This window comes from Mucor velutinosus (genome assembly GCF_035048745.1).
Source record: "Mucor velutinosus strain NIH1002 chromosome Unknown tig00001544, whole genome shotgun sequence".
NCBI lineage: Eukaryota > Fungi > Mucoromycota > Mucoromycetes > Mucorales > Mucoraceae > Mucor > Mucor velutinosus.
This window is the reverse complement of record NW_027041908.1, coordinates 332,309-346,799: the sequence shown is the minus strand read 5'-3', so window position 1 is coordinate 346,799 and position 14,491 is coordinate 332,309. Positions and strand designations below refer to the sequence as shown.

Sequence of the window (14,491 nt, the reverse complement as noted above, 5' to 3'; positions counted from 1 at the left end):
GCATAAAGAGAACAGAGCGCTACATTTGTCGAGATCTTTTGGTTTGGGAGTTGCAGATTGTATACAGTTCACATGGTAATTCAGAGTTGAATTTCCAGCTATTTAGCTACACATGTACCACTTGGCACCACCATGTAACAAATGCGCATTGATGGCTCATTGCGAAGATGCAGTCTATATACTACACACAGAATTGTTTGCGAGTTTATTAACATTTGGTAGTACTTGCGGGTTTTACAAACTGTTTTAAAGCATAGGAAATGTGCCCGTTGTGAGGAGAAATGAGTTATATTTCATGATGCCTGAATATCCAACATTGCAAACATTACGTAGCATCACAACTGCATACATATAAAGAGACCATTCAATCGCGAATAATATACGGGCCCTGTGTAATTGATTGCAGTTACTGCGATTGTAGGCATGTTAGCATTGAAAAAAAATTCAAGCCCATGATACCATGGCTCACATGGTGTCTGTAACTTATCGGGATCTGTCTTGCTCATGACAAACAAACGGTGTGAGGCTCGAGACTTATTATGACATGTAATATTGGCAATGGGAATTCGCAATAGACGAACATTTATCATGTTGTGGCTTTGAAAAAATTATCAGATCATGCCAAATTCAAGGCAGATGCCTCTTCAGAAGCTTATCATGAGAAAGTGTCTCTCCAAATCTTTTTTTTTTTTTTTTTTTTGCTTGCCATAGATTCGATAAGTTTCGGATCGATCCCCAGTTGGCATCTTGATCATTGTTCACGGCCCTGATCTACACTTGTATACATGTATTGATGGAGCATAATGTGTCCATGGAATGTCAAGTTCTACCATTGAGCAATAGATACATATAGATTGCAGACATACTATGTCTCCGTCACTGCTTGGCTTGCGGCAACTGGACATTTTAACATGATGAAAGTATAATGGGAGTTCAAAATTAAAGCACGAGGATGATCCAATCACTGATGTGAGGTTATCATAGGGCTTTTGGTGGAGTTATTTCATTCTCTCACTCTCTCCCTTTCTCTCACTCTCTCTCTCTCTCTCTCTCTCTCTCAACAAGATTATAATTCCCCTCTTTTTTATTTTCTTTGTTTTATTCTCTCTCTCTCTTCTTTTTCTTTCCTCTGATTGTACATAACAGCAAGGAAAATTTACATAACAATTTGTATATCGTTTCAATCATCATCTCGCTGAATACATCTACTGCTACAAAAACTCATCGAATCAATTTCCCTCCTTTATAATCAGGTAATGCAAGTAAAATGTGTGCGGGGACAAGACACCTTGTTGATATAAAGAAAAAACTAACCTTTTTGCTTTGATTTTATCTCATTTTCATTCTTATAATTTTTTTCATCCACCTCGTGTTTCTGACCTGGCAACAAACGTGCTATCTTTTTTTTATTGTCATACCTTAATTTTGATATCCAATCATTTTGTGATCAGATTTTTACTTTAAGCCGAAAAGATGATGCTCTACAAACTCGTTGTGCTTGGTGATGGTGGTGTAGGCAAGGTAAGGAAGCGTCTTGTATACAATAGCTTTTTTTTCGCTAAGCATCTCCTTTTATTACCCCACTAGACTGCTTTGACAATTCAGGTATATACCAGTATCGCTTACATGATATAGTTGACAATGAAATTAACATGTTATATCACAACGCTCATCAGCTTTGTCTTAATCATTTCGTTGGTAAGTGTCTATGTGTATGTCGTTGAATCTCGGAACAAATTAAACTAATTTTACACAATAGAGGTAATAACATAGTGCGACATTAATCTCTAAATTTATCACTGAAATTCCAATCTAGACTTACGATCCCACCATTGAGGATTCATACCGTAAACAAGTTGTCATTGACGATCAGCCATGTGTGCTCGAAGTATTAGATACAGCTGGACAAGAGGAATACACCGCATTGAGAGATCAATGGATTAGGTAAAGAGAAAGAGTATCATGTGGGATTCGTGCTTGGGCGCTAAAAAGAAAATATTCATTGCTTCAGAGATGGCGAAGGCTTTTTGTTGGTATACTCAATCGCCTCTCGCTCGACCTTTGAGCGCATCGAACGTTTCCGTAATCAGATCTTTAGAGTGAAGGATCTTGATAACGTCCCCATGATGCTGGTAGGAAACAAATGCGACAAAGTGACAGAAAGAGAAGTTACACGAGAAGAAGGGTCTGCAATGGCTAAGCAATTGGCTTGTGATTTCATTGAAACATCCGCAAAAACTTGTGTCAATGTCGAGAGATCATTCTATCAAGTTGTCAAAGCCATCAGAGCTCAACGCGAAGGATTGAAGCCTGGAGGACCTAAAGGAAAGAGTAAGAAGGAAAAGAAGAGCAAATGTTTAATCTTGTAAACACATCTTCCCCATGTTGCCTCTCATTTACCACTTTTTTTTTTCACCACAAACCCTTATCTCTTACTTGCTTATTACTTATTAACTAAATTTTATAAATTGTCATCCATTGTCTACTTTCATGATAATTGTAAAACGATGATGCCTTGCTACTACCATGACTCAAGCCTTCCACCTCCTCCTCTCCCCCTTTTTTTTTTGCTAACCATGTACTGTGTATCTATTTTTTTTTCGTATTATTTTCAATGAATAAATAATTCTCAAAAAGTGATTCAGGTCTTTTTTTTTTTTTGTGAGGTCGTCAGGTTGACAAGGGGACAGATCAGCGGTTTTAGGCGAAAATTGTTTGCAATTTCCATGTGATTTGATGCCTAAAAGTAACAGCAAACAACATCACCCCATGGATCCATTGAGCCCAAATGCCGCATTTACGGATAATACGTGTTGACTAGTCTGTCCATCATTGACTCTAATCTGTAAAGGAGAAAAGTTACTGATCAAATCTGGTTACTCAGAAACAAAGTAAACGCTTATTCCTGCAAATCACGTAGATCTCATGGCATCATGCCCTTTATCGGTCCTTCATCAGCCTACTACTGCTTTAAGGGTTCTTTTCTTGATATATTGAGCAAGTAAACTTGGCAAGAAACTCACTTAAAGACTGATTCTACATGCAAATGCCGTTTCTTTGTAGAGCACGCTGATTGATCCTTGGTACCTGTGTCGTGCTTGATGCGAAAGGTACATCAAACTTTGGACTACTCCTAGTCACAGAAAAAAAAGTAGAAGGGATTGTGTTCCCTTCATACCAAATGAATGTACATCAAACCTTTACTTCTCTTCCATTTGTAAATACTTGTTCCCCAGGCTATAAGATATCATGGCCAATTCAGATCATAGCGAAAAAGAAGATGATGTCGATGTCTTTGAGGTAGAAGAGATTGTCCAAAAGGTCTTCCACAACGGTCAAACTTTGTATGAAATCAAATGGAAAGGCTATCCTTCAGAGTGGTAAGTGGTGGGATAGAGAAGCGTGAAAGGCGTAACTCGAACTGACCCAACTGGATTAGAGTATCAATCATGCAAAAACGACACATTGTCTGTTGACCCTTTTTTATTTTGCTCTCTCTACAGTGAAAATACATTTGAGCCTGCAAGCAACCTGAACTGTGAGGACTTGTTGAAAGCATTCGAGGAAAAAGAAAGAAAACGGCTAGCACAATCCTCATCTTCAACCTCAATTCTAACGAGTCCATCCTCTCCATCATCCAAAAAGAAAAAAAATAACAAGCAGAAACGAAAAGTAACCTTTGAAGTGACGGATGACACAGTTACATCGAGTGCAAGTGGAAAAGTGTCAACGCCTGAAATCTTTACGTCGGACGACGATGATGAGCCAATTGCTCTTCTTCTCAAAAGAAGCAAAGGTAAAGAGAAAGTGGCCGAGAACAAACAAGCAAAAGACAAAGGCAATCATAAGGAAAACCCACAGCAGAGCAGTAGTAATAGCAGCAGCAGCAGCAGCAGCAGCAGTAGCTATACCATTCCAAAGTATTCCAATTTACAACCCCAACAAAGCCCTCAAAACGAACAAGAACATAGACAGCCGGCGAAACCACCCTATCCCACAATAAGCAATATACCACAAAAAGTAAGTGTCATTATTATCTGTATACATTCTTGATCTCTCATTGTCTTTTTTTTTTTAATTTGGTGTGTGTTTTATTATTAGCCATCGCTTTTTATTCACAAGGATCATACACCATCCAATTTGGTCTCATCTTCTTCTTCATTCACCAATTTGAAGCGATCCTCGGCATCAAAATCAGCGCAACGTAAGTCAATCGCATCTGTCTGTTTATAGAGAAAAAATATTGACATGTGTTTGCCAACGAGACAGCTGTGGAAATTGATCGCATCTTGAGCCAGTTTAACGGAACATTTCGACATATTACTCCAGCAACGCCCAAAACACTGCGAACCATACAACCTGCTCTTATGCCAGTGCCAACATATCATCCTCCTTCTAGTAATACAACTCCACCTACCACACCAACATCTCAAACCCTAATAAAAACAAATCCTAGAATGCCTGATTCGACTCCACAAAAGCAACAGCCACTTCAACCTCAACCGCAACCGCAACCGCAACCACAACCGCAGCAGCGCTCAGCACCTCCACTGCCGCCACACCAACCATTTCATCAGCAACTGGGTCCCTCCATTCCCATCAAACGACAGACCTCCAGACCTGATCCCCGCCTCATTGCCAACGAGAGGAAAAAGTTCAAGCTAAGCAAAAATGAGCCATGTAAAATAGAAGCCTTGTTAAAGAAAGGCAATGACCCAGTGTGTCGAGTGACATTAAGCGGTGTTGCAGACAAAATACCACAGTTGAGCCGTATAAAGTAAGTTGCTGCATATCAAGACTAGGATGTGAATTCAGGTGATTAAAAAGGGTTGTGTGTTGGATAGATATCTTTTGCAATTGCAACATCCACAAGGCAACGAAATCACCATCAACTCATTTCTACCTCTAAAGAGATTCAGCGACTACATAACAGCGGAAAGAACATTGAGCTTCATGTCTGTTGGACCCGCAGATCAGTTTATTCAAGCAGGAAAGTTACGAAATTTCATGTCCGTCAACGAGATTACGGGTATCGTGTGTCATCCGGATATGCCAACAGAAGCACTGTTCATCATGGCAGCAAGGGATGTGTCCAAAATATCGAATTTGCCGACGGATAATGGAGTTGAGAATACTCGATTGGATCAGCTGTTTGCCATCTTCATGGACAATTTGCCTCCTCGCCCCCGAGTGAACTTTCAAGATGTAGATTATGCAGATGAAGCAGATCAATTGTTCTCATGGCGTCAAATGTGCCGATATCTCAAATTTCCCGCACAGGTATAAAGATACATGAAATGTAGGGTATTTTAACCATGTCAACTGATCCAGATTGAAAAAAAAATAACATAGCTGCAACATTTATATAAAACAACCAGCTTTCTAGTATATGGCCATTCAGAATCCAGCATCATGTTGAATAAGGCATGCTTGTCATTACCTCCTGTCACCCGTAAACCCACAAATCCTATGATTCCGCATAATATCATGATGGTAAGTCGTCTTGTTTTGCAACGTGAGGGTTGTTGAAATTAAGCCCGGTTTTTTGTAGTTTGATCGATTCAACAATGAACTTCAACACAAAAACTTGCTCAAACATAAGCGAGAGCCAGTGACCCAAATCTGGGAGTTTGGTGTACCCAACTTCTACTATGGTGACATTGAGCCAGCTTGCGAAGTGTTTCCTCAGCATTCAGGCGGCTTTATCACAACGGACGTTGCCAACATTGTCAACAATCCACACATCATTGAGGGTATATGCAGTCAGATTAAAAGAGTGAGTACTCTCCATCAAGCCCATCTACAACGCGTGCTTACTCAGATGTTCCATAGTTTAACGATGTGCCTGTGGCATTTGGTGAATGGAAGTTTGTGCTGCCTCACAACTTTTTGCACTCTTTCAAACAACTGCTTAAAGACGGACATAGCTCGGTGGCGTAAGTTGCTTTGTTGAGTTTTTTTTTTTTTTTTTTTTTTTTTTTTTGCAGGATCATGACTTAACTGCTTGCAAATAGGATCCAGGAGGCGCTCATCTATTTGACCATCGCGCTGAGTAATGGGGATATAGAGATCATGCGTACATGGCCCAAGGAAGATGAAGAACCCAACTCCATTGTTTTTATGAAACATGTCCTGCGCAAGTATTACAAAACACACCAATACTTTGTATATGTAGACGATGTGGATACAGTGGACACCAAATCCAAGGAGACGCATGTCAGCATTGATTTTGTCACTACTGACATGATTTTTAGGACATTTGCCTAGTGTAATTGTAACATTCATGTACATACCTGTCTTTCTCTCTCTGTTTCTCTCATTCCCATTCACATTATAAATCAAAACAGTAAACGTCTTTCTCTGTCCTTTTTGGTTTGACATTTGAAATATTTTATTTACAAAGCAAGATTGTTGAAGTTGAGAATATGGTGATGTCGTTGTGTAGTACGTCAGAGTGATATGTATTGGGGTTTTATTTACTTGGCATGCTATCAACTTTTTAATTAGACACAATAACACCTCAACACGCCCATAAGCACTTTACCTTTTCAACCATGTCTTTGGCAATCTTGTTGAACTTTGCTCTATCTTTGGTGTAGACTTCAGCAATGGACGCAACAAGTGCATCATCGGGATTAGGCGCTTGCAATAAAGCGGCCAATGCTTGCAAAACTACGAAAAAGCGGTTAATGCCATCCACTCGATATTCTCTGTCAGTATCATCTTACCATTGACCAGCTTGGTGGCAGGCTTCCAAATATCAGCCTTCAACAGATCAACACAAATGGAGCCTTCGTCATCAATGTTGGGATGATAGATCTTGGTAGTAAACTTCATCTAAAATACCTGTGGATAAATATATGATGTGTTTTGTGATAGATAGAAATGACATACCTTTGGTGGTTTAAATGGATAATCTGCAGAAAACACAATGTCTAATTTGAAGCGTCCACCTTGGTAAGGAGTACCTTGCTTTATAACGATTCACAATTAGCACACACAATGTTGTCTGTCTCTCTCTCTCTCTCTCTCACACACACACACACACACACATGTCGTATTTACTTACAGGTCCTATCAAGATACCTTTTTTTGTATGCAATGCAAGTTAGTTTTATCATGGAGCAAATTTGTACTTTGTACGCTGCTCACCTTGCCAATGAAACATGTCTTCATCAATGGGCCCTGCACTGACACCTGGAGGTGGATTCTTTGTTAAATCTGCCAATTCCTGTGCAAGATCTTGGGTCAAGACAGGATTCAGTGCACGAGTAGCCACCTTACTTACCTTTTGAATTCTTTTCAAAGCCATATTGATAATGGTGAGATATACAGGAAAAAAGAAAAAAGAGAAATAGGTCGACGCGATTCCTTTGTTTCCTTTATAGTTACAGTGGAGTCTCCAACAAGCAGCAGTCTCAGTATTGCTCAGTGTCAATCTACATGAAATCTTGCATAAATGCTGAAAATAGCAAGGGATTACGATTATTGAGTGGTTCAAGTATACGTCCAATATGGAGAGATATGTCTTGTGTGAATGTTTGCTGTGTCAAACAGCGAGAAAAGCTTGATTTGAATGGCATCGTCTGATTCTTTATGACTCGAGCTATCATCATCTGTGAATCTACCAACAGAGATTTGTTAGTCCGTTGGGCCCCTCATACTTTGATTGATACTAATAAATAGACGTTGGCCATGAAAGCATGATTCATTACTGTGAAAGGTCATTATACACTCTCTGCATTCAGAATAGCGACTCAACTGCGGGACACTCTACGTTTCTTAAAACACAACTATTTGCGGCGTTCACGTTCTTGGATCCAGAAACCTATGTGCTTTTAGTCAGGGGAAATCTTACAAACTGATCACAAGCACACTGTCATGTTCGTTCATCTACTCCCAGAGCAGCGAATGAGTACTTTCGAGATCATCCTGCTCCTCAAATACATTAATAATGATGCATGTTGATATTTTTTTTTTTTTCAAGATGTTTTTTTTTTTTTATTATTTCATAGAGATCAGAGACGAGATCAGAGAAATAATCGAGGTCGAGATAAACACGATACGCTTAGAAAACGAGAGCAGCACCCTTGGTCTTCTTGTCACCACCCAATTCGAAGTGCTTACATCTCTTGATAGCGAGTTGCATCTTGTACTTGCAGGCTGTTTTGAAGTGTGAGTCATTATATTCGATAATATCAATCAACTTTATACGGATTACTTACCAGTACATTCGAGACGGAGAACAATCTTCTTGGTAGTCTTAGCCTTCTTGTGGAAAACGGGCTTAGTTTGACCACCATAACCGGATTGCTTACGGTCATAACGTCTCTTACCTTGGGCAAAGAGAGAGGCCTTACCAGCCTTGTATTGAGTGACCTTGTGAGGAGTGTGCTTTCTACACTTGGAACCCTTACAGTAGGTGTTTCTGGTCTTGGGAATGTTGACCTAAGAGATGGAAAGAATGAAGAGTCAATTCTCTCTGTTGTTGATGATGGAAAATCACACATCCCCACAACATCCATCCAACATATCAACATGTCATTTCCAAATCGTCAAGTGCGTCGTCGTTAAAATGCGAGATGTATGTCGTGCTCCATGTCGAAGGATGGATGGATGTGTGTATGTGCGTGCTGAACAGGATCGACTCACTCACCATTGTTAAATTCACAAAGAAAAGAGGAGTTCTACAACAATCTGTTAGCTGGGTGCCACTTTGCTAGCTTGGATTCTTTCGTTGATTCAATCTACTAGCAGGGTCTGTCCGGCATCGCAACCAGACGGAGTGGCCTGGACACACACACACACACACACACACACACACACATTGAAAAAAGACGAGAGGTGTGTCATGTCAAATCAATACACTTTATTTATAGTTGAGGTTGTCTGGCAGCAAGCTCTTCGTCTGTACTAGCCATGGCGACATCCCAGTAATTTTCAACATTCCATTTACCCAACTCTTCTCTTGCCATCTTTTCACTCTCAAAGGAACGCCATGTAAATCTCTTGAAGGACTTGGATTTCACTTGGCCTGTCCAAACCAAGAAGCACTTGTTCTCTTCTCCTTCAGCAAGACCGTAGGCACTAGGCTGATCAATATCCATAGCAGCTTCATCTGCTTCTAAATTCTTGGGAGGTGGCATGTCGTTCCAATCAATACGTCTTAGCATGAGTTTTTTGTAGGCTTTGATGGCTTTAGGTCCTCCTTCCACAATCACAATGTTACATTTAGGATGAACAATAACAATACCAGTTAATTGATGCTGCTGAGCATTCATTTCAATCTTGTATCTCAGTTTAGGATGAGAGCATGATTTGATCCTATTTAACGACAATGAGCGTTCTGTGTGTCAGCCGCACTGCATTTCGGTTAGACTTACTTGAATACAGCAACTTCGTTGGATGTCTTTTGATCTTCCTTGAGCTTGTTCAGAATCTTTGCTCTTCTCTCTTCCGGAGTCAATTTACGCTGTTCGTTTGCCTTATCGTGCATCTTTTGACGAAGCTCCATCTCTTTTCGCACTTTGGCTTCTACCTTAGTGGGATCTTGAATAGCTTCTTCTCCCAACACTCGCATCAAATTACTAATTTTAACTGTGCTATCGATCAGTACAATTGTCAACATGCAGTCCATTAGCATTGCTTACCTTTTGGAGCATCTGGCTCCAGCAAACCCAGTCTAATTTTATCACGCTTGTCCTTCAACGCCTCTGCTCTTCTTTGTCTTCTCATCTTTTTGCGCTCCTTTGTAGTCAACATGAGGGATCTGACAACGGGTGCTGCATTGACTTCTCCAGGGGGTTGAATGACAACAGGATGATGAACGTACAGTGTCACCAAGGTATCATATTTATCTGGATTGATTTCATTTTCATTCAAATCGTCGTATGTCTTGTTGGCCAAAAAGGGAGCATCCCACCATTCTACTGCTGGAGGTGCGTCTCTCTATAGACGGTGTCAGTACATGTGGGACCTACACAAAACAGTTGTAACCTACCTTGATCACCTTGTCAGACACATCAAACTCGGTCTGCATACCAGCCTTTTTCACGCTCTCCGTAATTTCTTGCTTCAGTTTCTCCAATTGCGCCTTAGCTCTCTCTTGGTTAGCAATATCAATGTATTTACCAGGCTGAACAAACTTCAATTGTCTCGAACGACGAGATTTAGGTGCAATTTTCACTTCCATGGAGGGATCAAAGTAAGGGTTCTTTGTAGGATCTGTAAATTCAGCAGGCACTTCATCGACGATCTTTAATGGCTTTTTCTCGGCTGCAGCTGGTATCGAGGATGTTTGCTTTGCTCGTTCGAGTGCCTACAAGATCACATCCATTAGGTTTAGGAGAATAGGCAAACATACGCATACACTACAATCGTACCTTTGAGTTTGTGGTCTCTCTTCTGGGTATGATGCCGGTGTCCATCATTGCTTTCAAATCAATCTTTCCAGACTTGTCAAATGGCATACTGGGCGGTTTCGTTTCAGTTATACGTGCTGAAGGACCTCCAACAGCTGAAGAACGACTCTACGTGTCGAGCCATATGTAAATACTTGTAATTCTACCCACACATTCACACAGCAACTTACGTTTGCACTAGCAGGGCTTCCTGTTAGACGAGTTTTCGCTTCTGCAATGCGTCTCTGAAGTTCTACTAGATTCAAACCACCACTTGTACCTGCTGGAGGAGGAGCTGGAATGGGCACTACCTTCTTGGCAGGCGGTGCTCTTGAAGATCTCTGTCTAGCATGTGGTGAGGATGGTGATGCAGGTTGTTGAGGTGGCGGTGCCTGTGGTTTGGCTGGTGCAGGTTTTGGTGGAGTAGAAGGGTTGAGAGAGCCTCCAGGCTTTTGGAACTTTTGTAATTTGGCTAAAATTTCAGCTCTCTTTGCATCAATGAGTGCTTGCTAATAGAGATGTTAGTTTATGGGTGAGCCTTTTATTGATTTTTGCTATCAATGCAATACCTGCTTAGGGTCCATGATGTAGTAGGCTCTGTTCTTTTACAAGTGCTGGATGTAGACAATTAAAAAGAAAAGCAATGAACACACGCCTTTGCAATATCACCGCAGTTTGTAAATCTAGGCCCAAAAAGCCACCAGTGCGTCACGTTTCTCTACTGATTTGACATTGCATAGAGCCATTTGCATAAATCAGCCTGAAAATGCCGGAGAGGTGGTGTAAACAGGTCCACTGGACTCAAATGAATCTATTGTAGCTATGCAAACCATTCCAGACTATCGAGATGGCGCCAAAACTTACCCTGACTTTGTAGCTCAAGTTTTGGACAAGCAATGCAATATTGGTTGTGATGAACACTTCTCTATTCATTTACGAAGAGAAAATAGAATAAAATACGCTTCTGATATATTATAAATTGATCTGGTATTTCCAATCATAAAAAAAAAAGTCTTCAGTACCTGACATCACTTTGCAAAAAGGAATAAAAGAAGCCATGTCTTAAACTGTATTTACCATCTCATAGACTTTCGTTGTTGCATATCTCAGCATCATAACATCTCACGCGTTTTACAGTTTGTAAAAGTTCTATCCAAAATCGATCGCCTAACCTCTTCTATAGACAAGCTATGGTTATGACTTGTCTACTGTGCCAAACTCACTTTCTTTGTATAACAGCAATCAACAATGCGACCAAAATCCATCTGCTGCGAGGAAATTTAGAAGAAAGCTAAAAAAAAAAAAAAAAAAAAAAAAAAAGAGTAGATATTAACCAATTCTTTTCAATAGTATTATCGATTCCAGTCTATAGTAAGATTTTACAGAATTGAAATGCGTATCGAGTGGTACGCACTTGTCAGCAATGCTGCAGCTTGCGCCCAAATACGCTTGTTTTCAAATATCTTGAGGGTATTCATAGGAAAATAAGTACCAACAACAAGAAGCCTTCACTAAAGTATCTATGGCAGTACTCATTATGTGATAACATGGGGCGTGAAAAAGCAATCCCCCTTCCCCCTCCCCTTTTTGCTGAAATACGCAGCACAGCTTCAAACCTTTTGCCAAATCACACCAAAACAAGATATCACCAAGCAATTTTCAATATACAGTCTCCCCTAACACCTAATCCATCTATCCATGACTCGTCATCACTTGACATTAGCATCTTACAATAGGTTTCATACATAGTTCCTTGCTCAAAATTGCCTTGGTTCAAAAAATCATTCACCTCTCAATAGCAACCCGCCATCATCCTCCAATCTCAAATCCAACAGCTACAGTATCCTTTTCTTTCTCGCAAAATTTTCATACAAGAACTCGCGATATTCAATGATGCTCCAGTATCAGTATTTCAAAACTCAATTTTGGATGGCCCAAACCTCGAAGCTGGAAGCACTTTTGTATATCCAAAATCTTTTTTGGATGTAAAGTAGAAATTGACGAACCTTGAACTTGATACCACATGTTGGAAATCAATGATAAAAGACACATGTTTGGCGAACCATTTGGCACTCCTGGGAGGATCTAGTACCGAGTGTACTACTGTACCAATATAATACGCTTCCTCACATAATAAATTGAATAAACGTCCCTCACATAAAGCGGTATAATGGATGTTAAATCGAATAATTGCACCTTATGTTATTTCGAATAAAGAATAAAGAAAAACGTATATTGTAGCTGTTTGGATACCCTTTTATTACAAACACAAAACTATTATAAATGACGGATCAATAGGAAATCAACTAGCTGTAACTCTTCGTTGTTCAAATCTCTGAGCCAATCAGATTGCTCAAAAACTCCGCTGATCTAAAAAAATTTTGCGAGGGTTTCCCCCTGTTTTGATGCGAGGCAAAATTTTAAGCGCCGCTATATATAGCAATATAGCCGCTGCTATCATCAAACTTCCCTCAGGTGCTAGAGCATGCCTTACTTACAACACCTAGCTTTAGATTCTGGCGTTGAGACTCTCAATTATCAGTAAAGTAAGTAGCGATAATCAAGTGGAGGCAGCCTATCTACAGTGCGCGAAAAAAACGTTCCAGTGTTTTGCCAAATTGCACTTATAGCCAGTTTTCTCTGCAAATATCAAAGCTACTGGGGTTTGCTTAGTTTCATAAATAGCCTAAGTAGTTGGCTATCAGATGATATATTATGCACTTTATTCACGTAATTAGAAAAAGAATGGTAGCCTCATGAAAAGTGAAAAGTCGAATTTATTAAATCTTATAAAAAAGCTCAATATTTAGTTGGACCACCTTTACTCTTGATAACCGCTTTGATTCGGCGTGGCATGCTGCCTATGTATTTAAGACAGTCTTCTTTTGTGAATTTATAACATTCCTGTTCAATTCTGTCTTCTAACTCAGAAATTCTGGTGGCCCTAGTAGGGTACTTGTTCAAACGACGTTTTAGTTGATGCCAGACATGTTCAATGGGGTTTAGGTCAGGGCTTTGGGGGAGGCCAATCAAGAACATTTTGAACAGAGAATCCGTGATGCGTGAACCATTTTTTAATGGGACCAGAAGTATGTGGTCTTGCGTTATCTTGCTGGAATCTAAACGTTTTCTTGTCCAGCCCATAGTACTCGATAGTGTCTAGCAAAGATGAGTCCAGAATTTCAGCATAAACTTCTGAGTTAACAGTTCCTTCGGTAATGGTGGAACCATAGCTGGGTTCCTCCGCTGTTATCATGCCCCAGAAAACAACGCCACCACCATCTCCCTGAACTTGAGCCTCAGTTTGATGAGGCATCAACTCAGTGGGCCTGTCAGTCCAGTAGAAAGATTCGCCGTCAGATCCCCACATGTTGACCCTGGTTTCATCGGAAAATCCCCACTTACACCAATCGTCCGCAGTCAAATGTCGATGTCTCTTGGCCCACACAAGACGCTTTTTCCGGTTCTCCGCAGACACGAAATTGGTCTTTACCTTTCTTTTAGCCTTGAACCCTTTGCGCTTGAGTATATACTGTATATTCCTCAAAGTCATCTGAACTCCCATATGAGTAAGGTAGCACTGCACACCCTTGGGGCCGTCTAAATTACCATTGCGGAGATTCCTCTCAATGTAGTTCATATTTTGCGTAGTGATTTTGCTGCGTCTTCCGGGTTTGGCATGTTTTGAATGACCAAGAAACTTCTTCCTATAGCGAGAAAGTACACTGACGGACAAATTTGGGAAGATTTTTTGAATGGCACGGAGGTAACAACCTTGGTTGAAAAGAGCCTTGACAGATCCTTGAACCTCCTGAGGAATGGGACGTGTCATGTTAAAAAAAGTGATGAAGTAAAGATGGTAAAATATAATGAGGGAAAAGACCAAAATCTCAGGCTTCTTTATACTTTTTTAAGCATTCCTCGGATAACTAACATTTTAAACATAACTGATATAAAAAATTACGGCTCTCAGATTATTTTCGTGGAATGTATACAAACAATAAGGTCATCAAGCGATATTTCCAATTTTACAAAATCGAAATTTTTTACTTTACGTCAGTTGCACTTGCTTAATATCTAGTGTATCAATT

The 14,491-nt window shown here is 40.1% G+C and overlaps 6 protein-coding genes across 6 annotated transcripts; 2 read left to right on the top strand and 4 right to left on the bottom strand.

Moving 5' to 3' along the window:
* Nucleotides 1-1,473: 1,473 nt before the first annotated feature.
* On the top strand, nucleotides 1,474-2,369 carry ATC70_005432 (uncharacterized protein; the record flags this gene model as incomplete). Its single annotated transcript, XM_064824720.1, has 5 exons — nucleotides 1,474-1,521; nucleotides 1,588-1,605; nucleotides 1,677-1,712; nucleotides 1,817-1,944; nucleotides 2,012-2,369. The coding sequence occupies 5 exons, from the start codon at nucleotides 1,474-1,476 to the stop codon at nucleotides 2,367-2,369; spliced, it is 588 nt and encodes a 195-aa protein (XP_064680097.1).
* An 880-nt stretch (nucleotides 2,370-3,249) lies between these two features.
* ATC70_005431 (uncharacterized protein) lies at nucleotides 3,250-6,267 on the top strand (the record flags this gene model as incomplete). The annotated part of the gene is made up of 9 exons (XM_064824719.1): nucleotides 3,250-3,380; nucleotides 3,504-4,020; nucleotides 4,102-4,204; nucleotides 4,270-4,777; nucleotides 4,845-5,280; nucleotides 5,353-5,493; nucleotides 5,552-5,776; nucleotides 5,833-5,936; nucleotides 6,015-6,267. 9 exons carry the CDS (start codon nucleotides 3,250-3,252, stop codon nucleotides 6,265-6,267), a joined length of 2,418 nt encoding a protein of 805 aa, XP_064680096.1.
* Nucleotides 6,268-6,476: 209 nt separating this feature from the next.
* On the bottom strand, nucleotides 6,477-7,312 carry ATC70_005430 (uncharacterized protein; the record flags this gene model as incomplete). Its single annotated transcript, XM_064824718.1, has 7 exons — nucleotides 6,477-6,488; nucleotides 6,545-6,672; nucleotides 6,729-6,837; nucleotides 6,895-6,972; nucleotides 7,070-7,086; nucleotides 7,153-7,231; nucleotides 7,289-7,312. The coding sequence occupies 7 exons, from the start codon at nucleotides 7,310-7,312 to the stop codon at nucleotides 6,477-6,479; spliced, it is 447 nt and encodes a 148-aa protein (XP_064680095.1).
* A 756-nt stretch (nucleotides 7,313-8,068) lies between these two features.
* Nucleotides 8,069-8,659, bottom strand: ATC70_005429 (uncharacterized protein; the record flags this gene model as incomplete). Its single annotated transcript, XM_064824717.1, has 3 exons — nucleotides 8,069-8,163; nucleotides 8,226-8,448; nucleotides 8,657-8,659. The coding sequence occupies 3 exons, from the start codon at nucleotides 8,657-8,659 to the stop codon at nucleotides 8,069-8,071; spliced, it is 321 nt and encodes a 106-aa protein (XP_064680094.1).
* A 214-nt stretch (nucleotides 8,660-8,873) lies between these two features.
* Nucleotides 8,874-10,984, bottom strand: ATC70_005428 (uncharacterized protein; the record flags this gene model as incomplete). Its single annotated transcript, XM_064824716.1, has 7 exons — nucleotides 8,874-9,324; nucleotides 9,384-9,597; nucleotides 9,651-9,948; nucleotides 10,001-10,318; nucleotides 10,383-10,529; nucleotides 10,592-10,909; nucleotides 10,970-10,984. The coding sequence occupies 7 exons, from the start codon at nucleotides 10,982-10,984 to the stop codon at nucleotides 8,874-8,876; spliced, it is 1,761 nt and encodes a 586-aa protein (XP_064680093.1).
* A 2,423-nt stretch (nucleotides 10,985-13,407) lies between these two features.
* ATC70_005427 (uncharacterized protein) lies at nucleotides 13,408-14,232 on the bottom strand (the record flags this gene model as incomplete). Its single annotated transcript, XM_064824715.1, has 1 exon — nucleotides 13,408-14,232. The coding sequence occupies one exon, from the start codon at nucleotides 14,230-14,232 to the stop codon at nucleotides 13,408-13,410; it is 825 nt and encodes a 274-aa protein (XP_064680092.1).
* Between the last annotated feature and the right edge of the window lie 259 nt (nucleotides 14,233-14,491).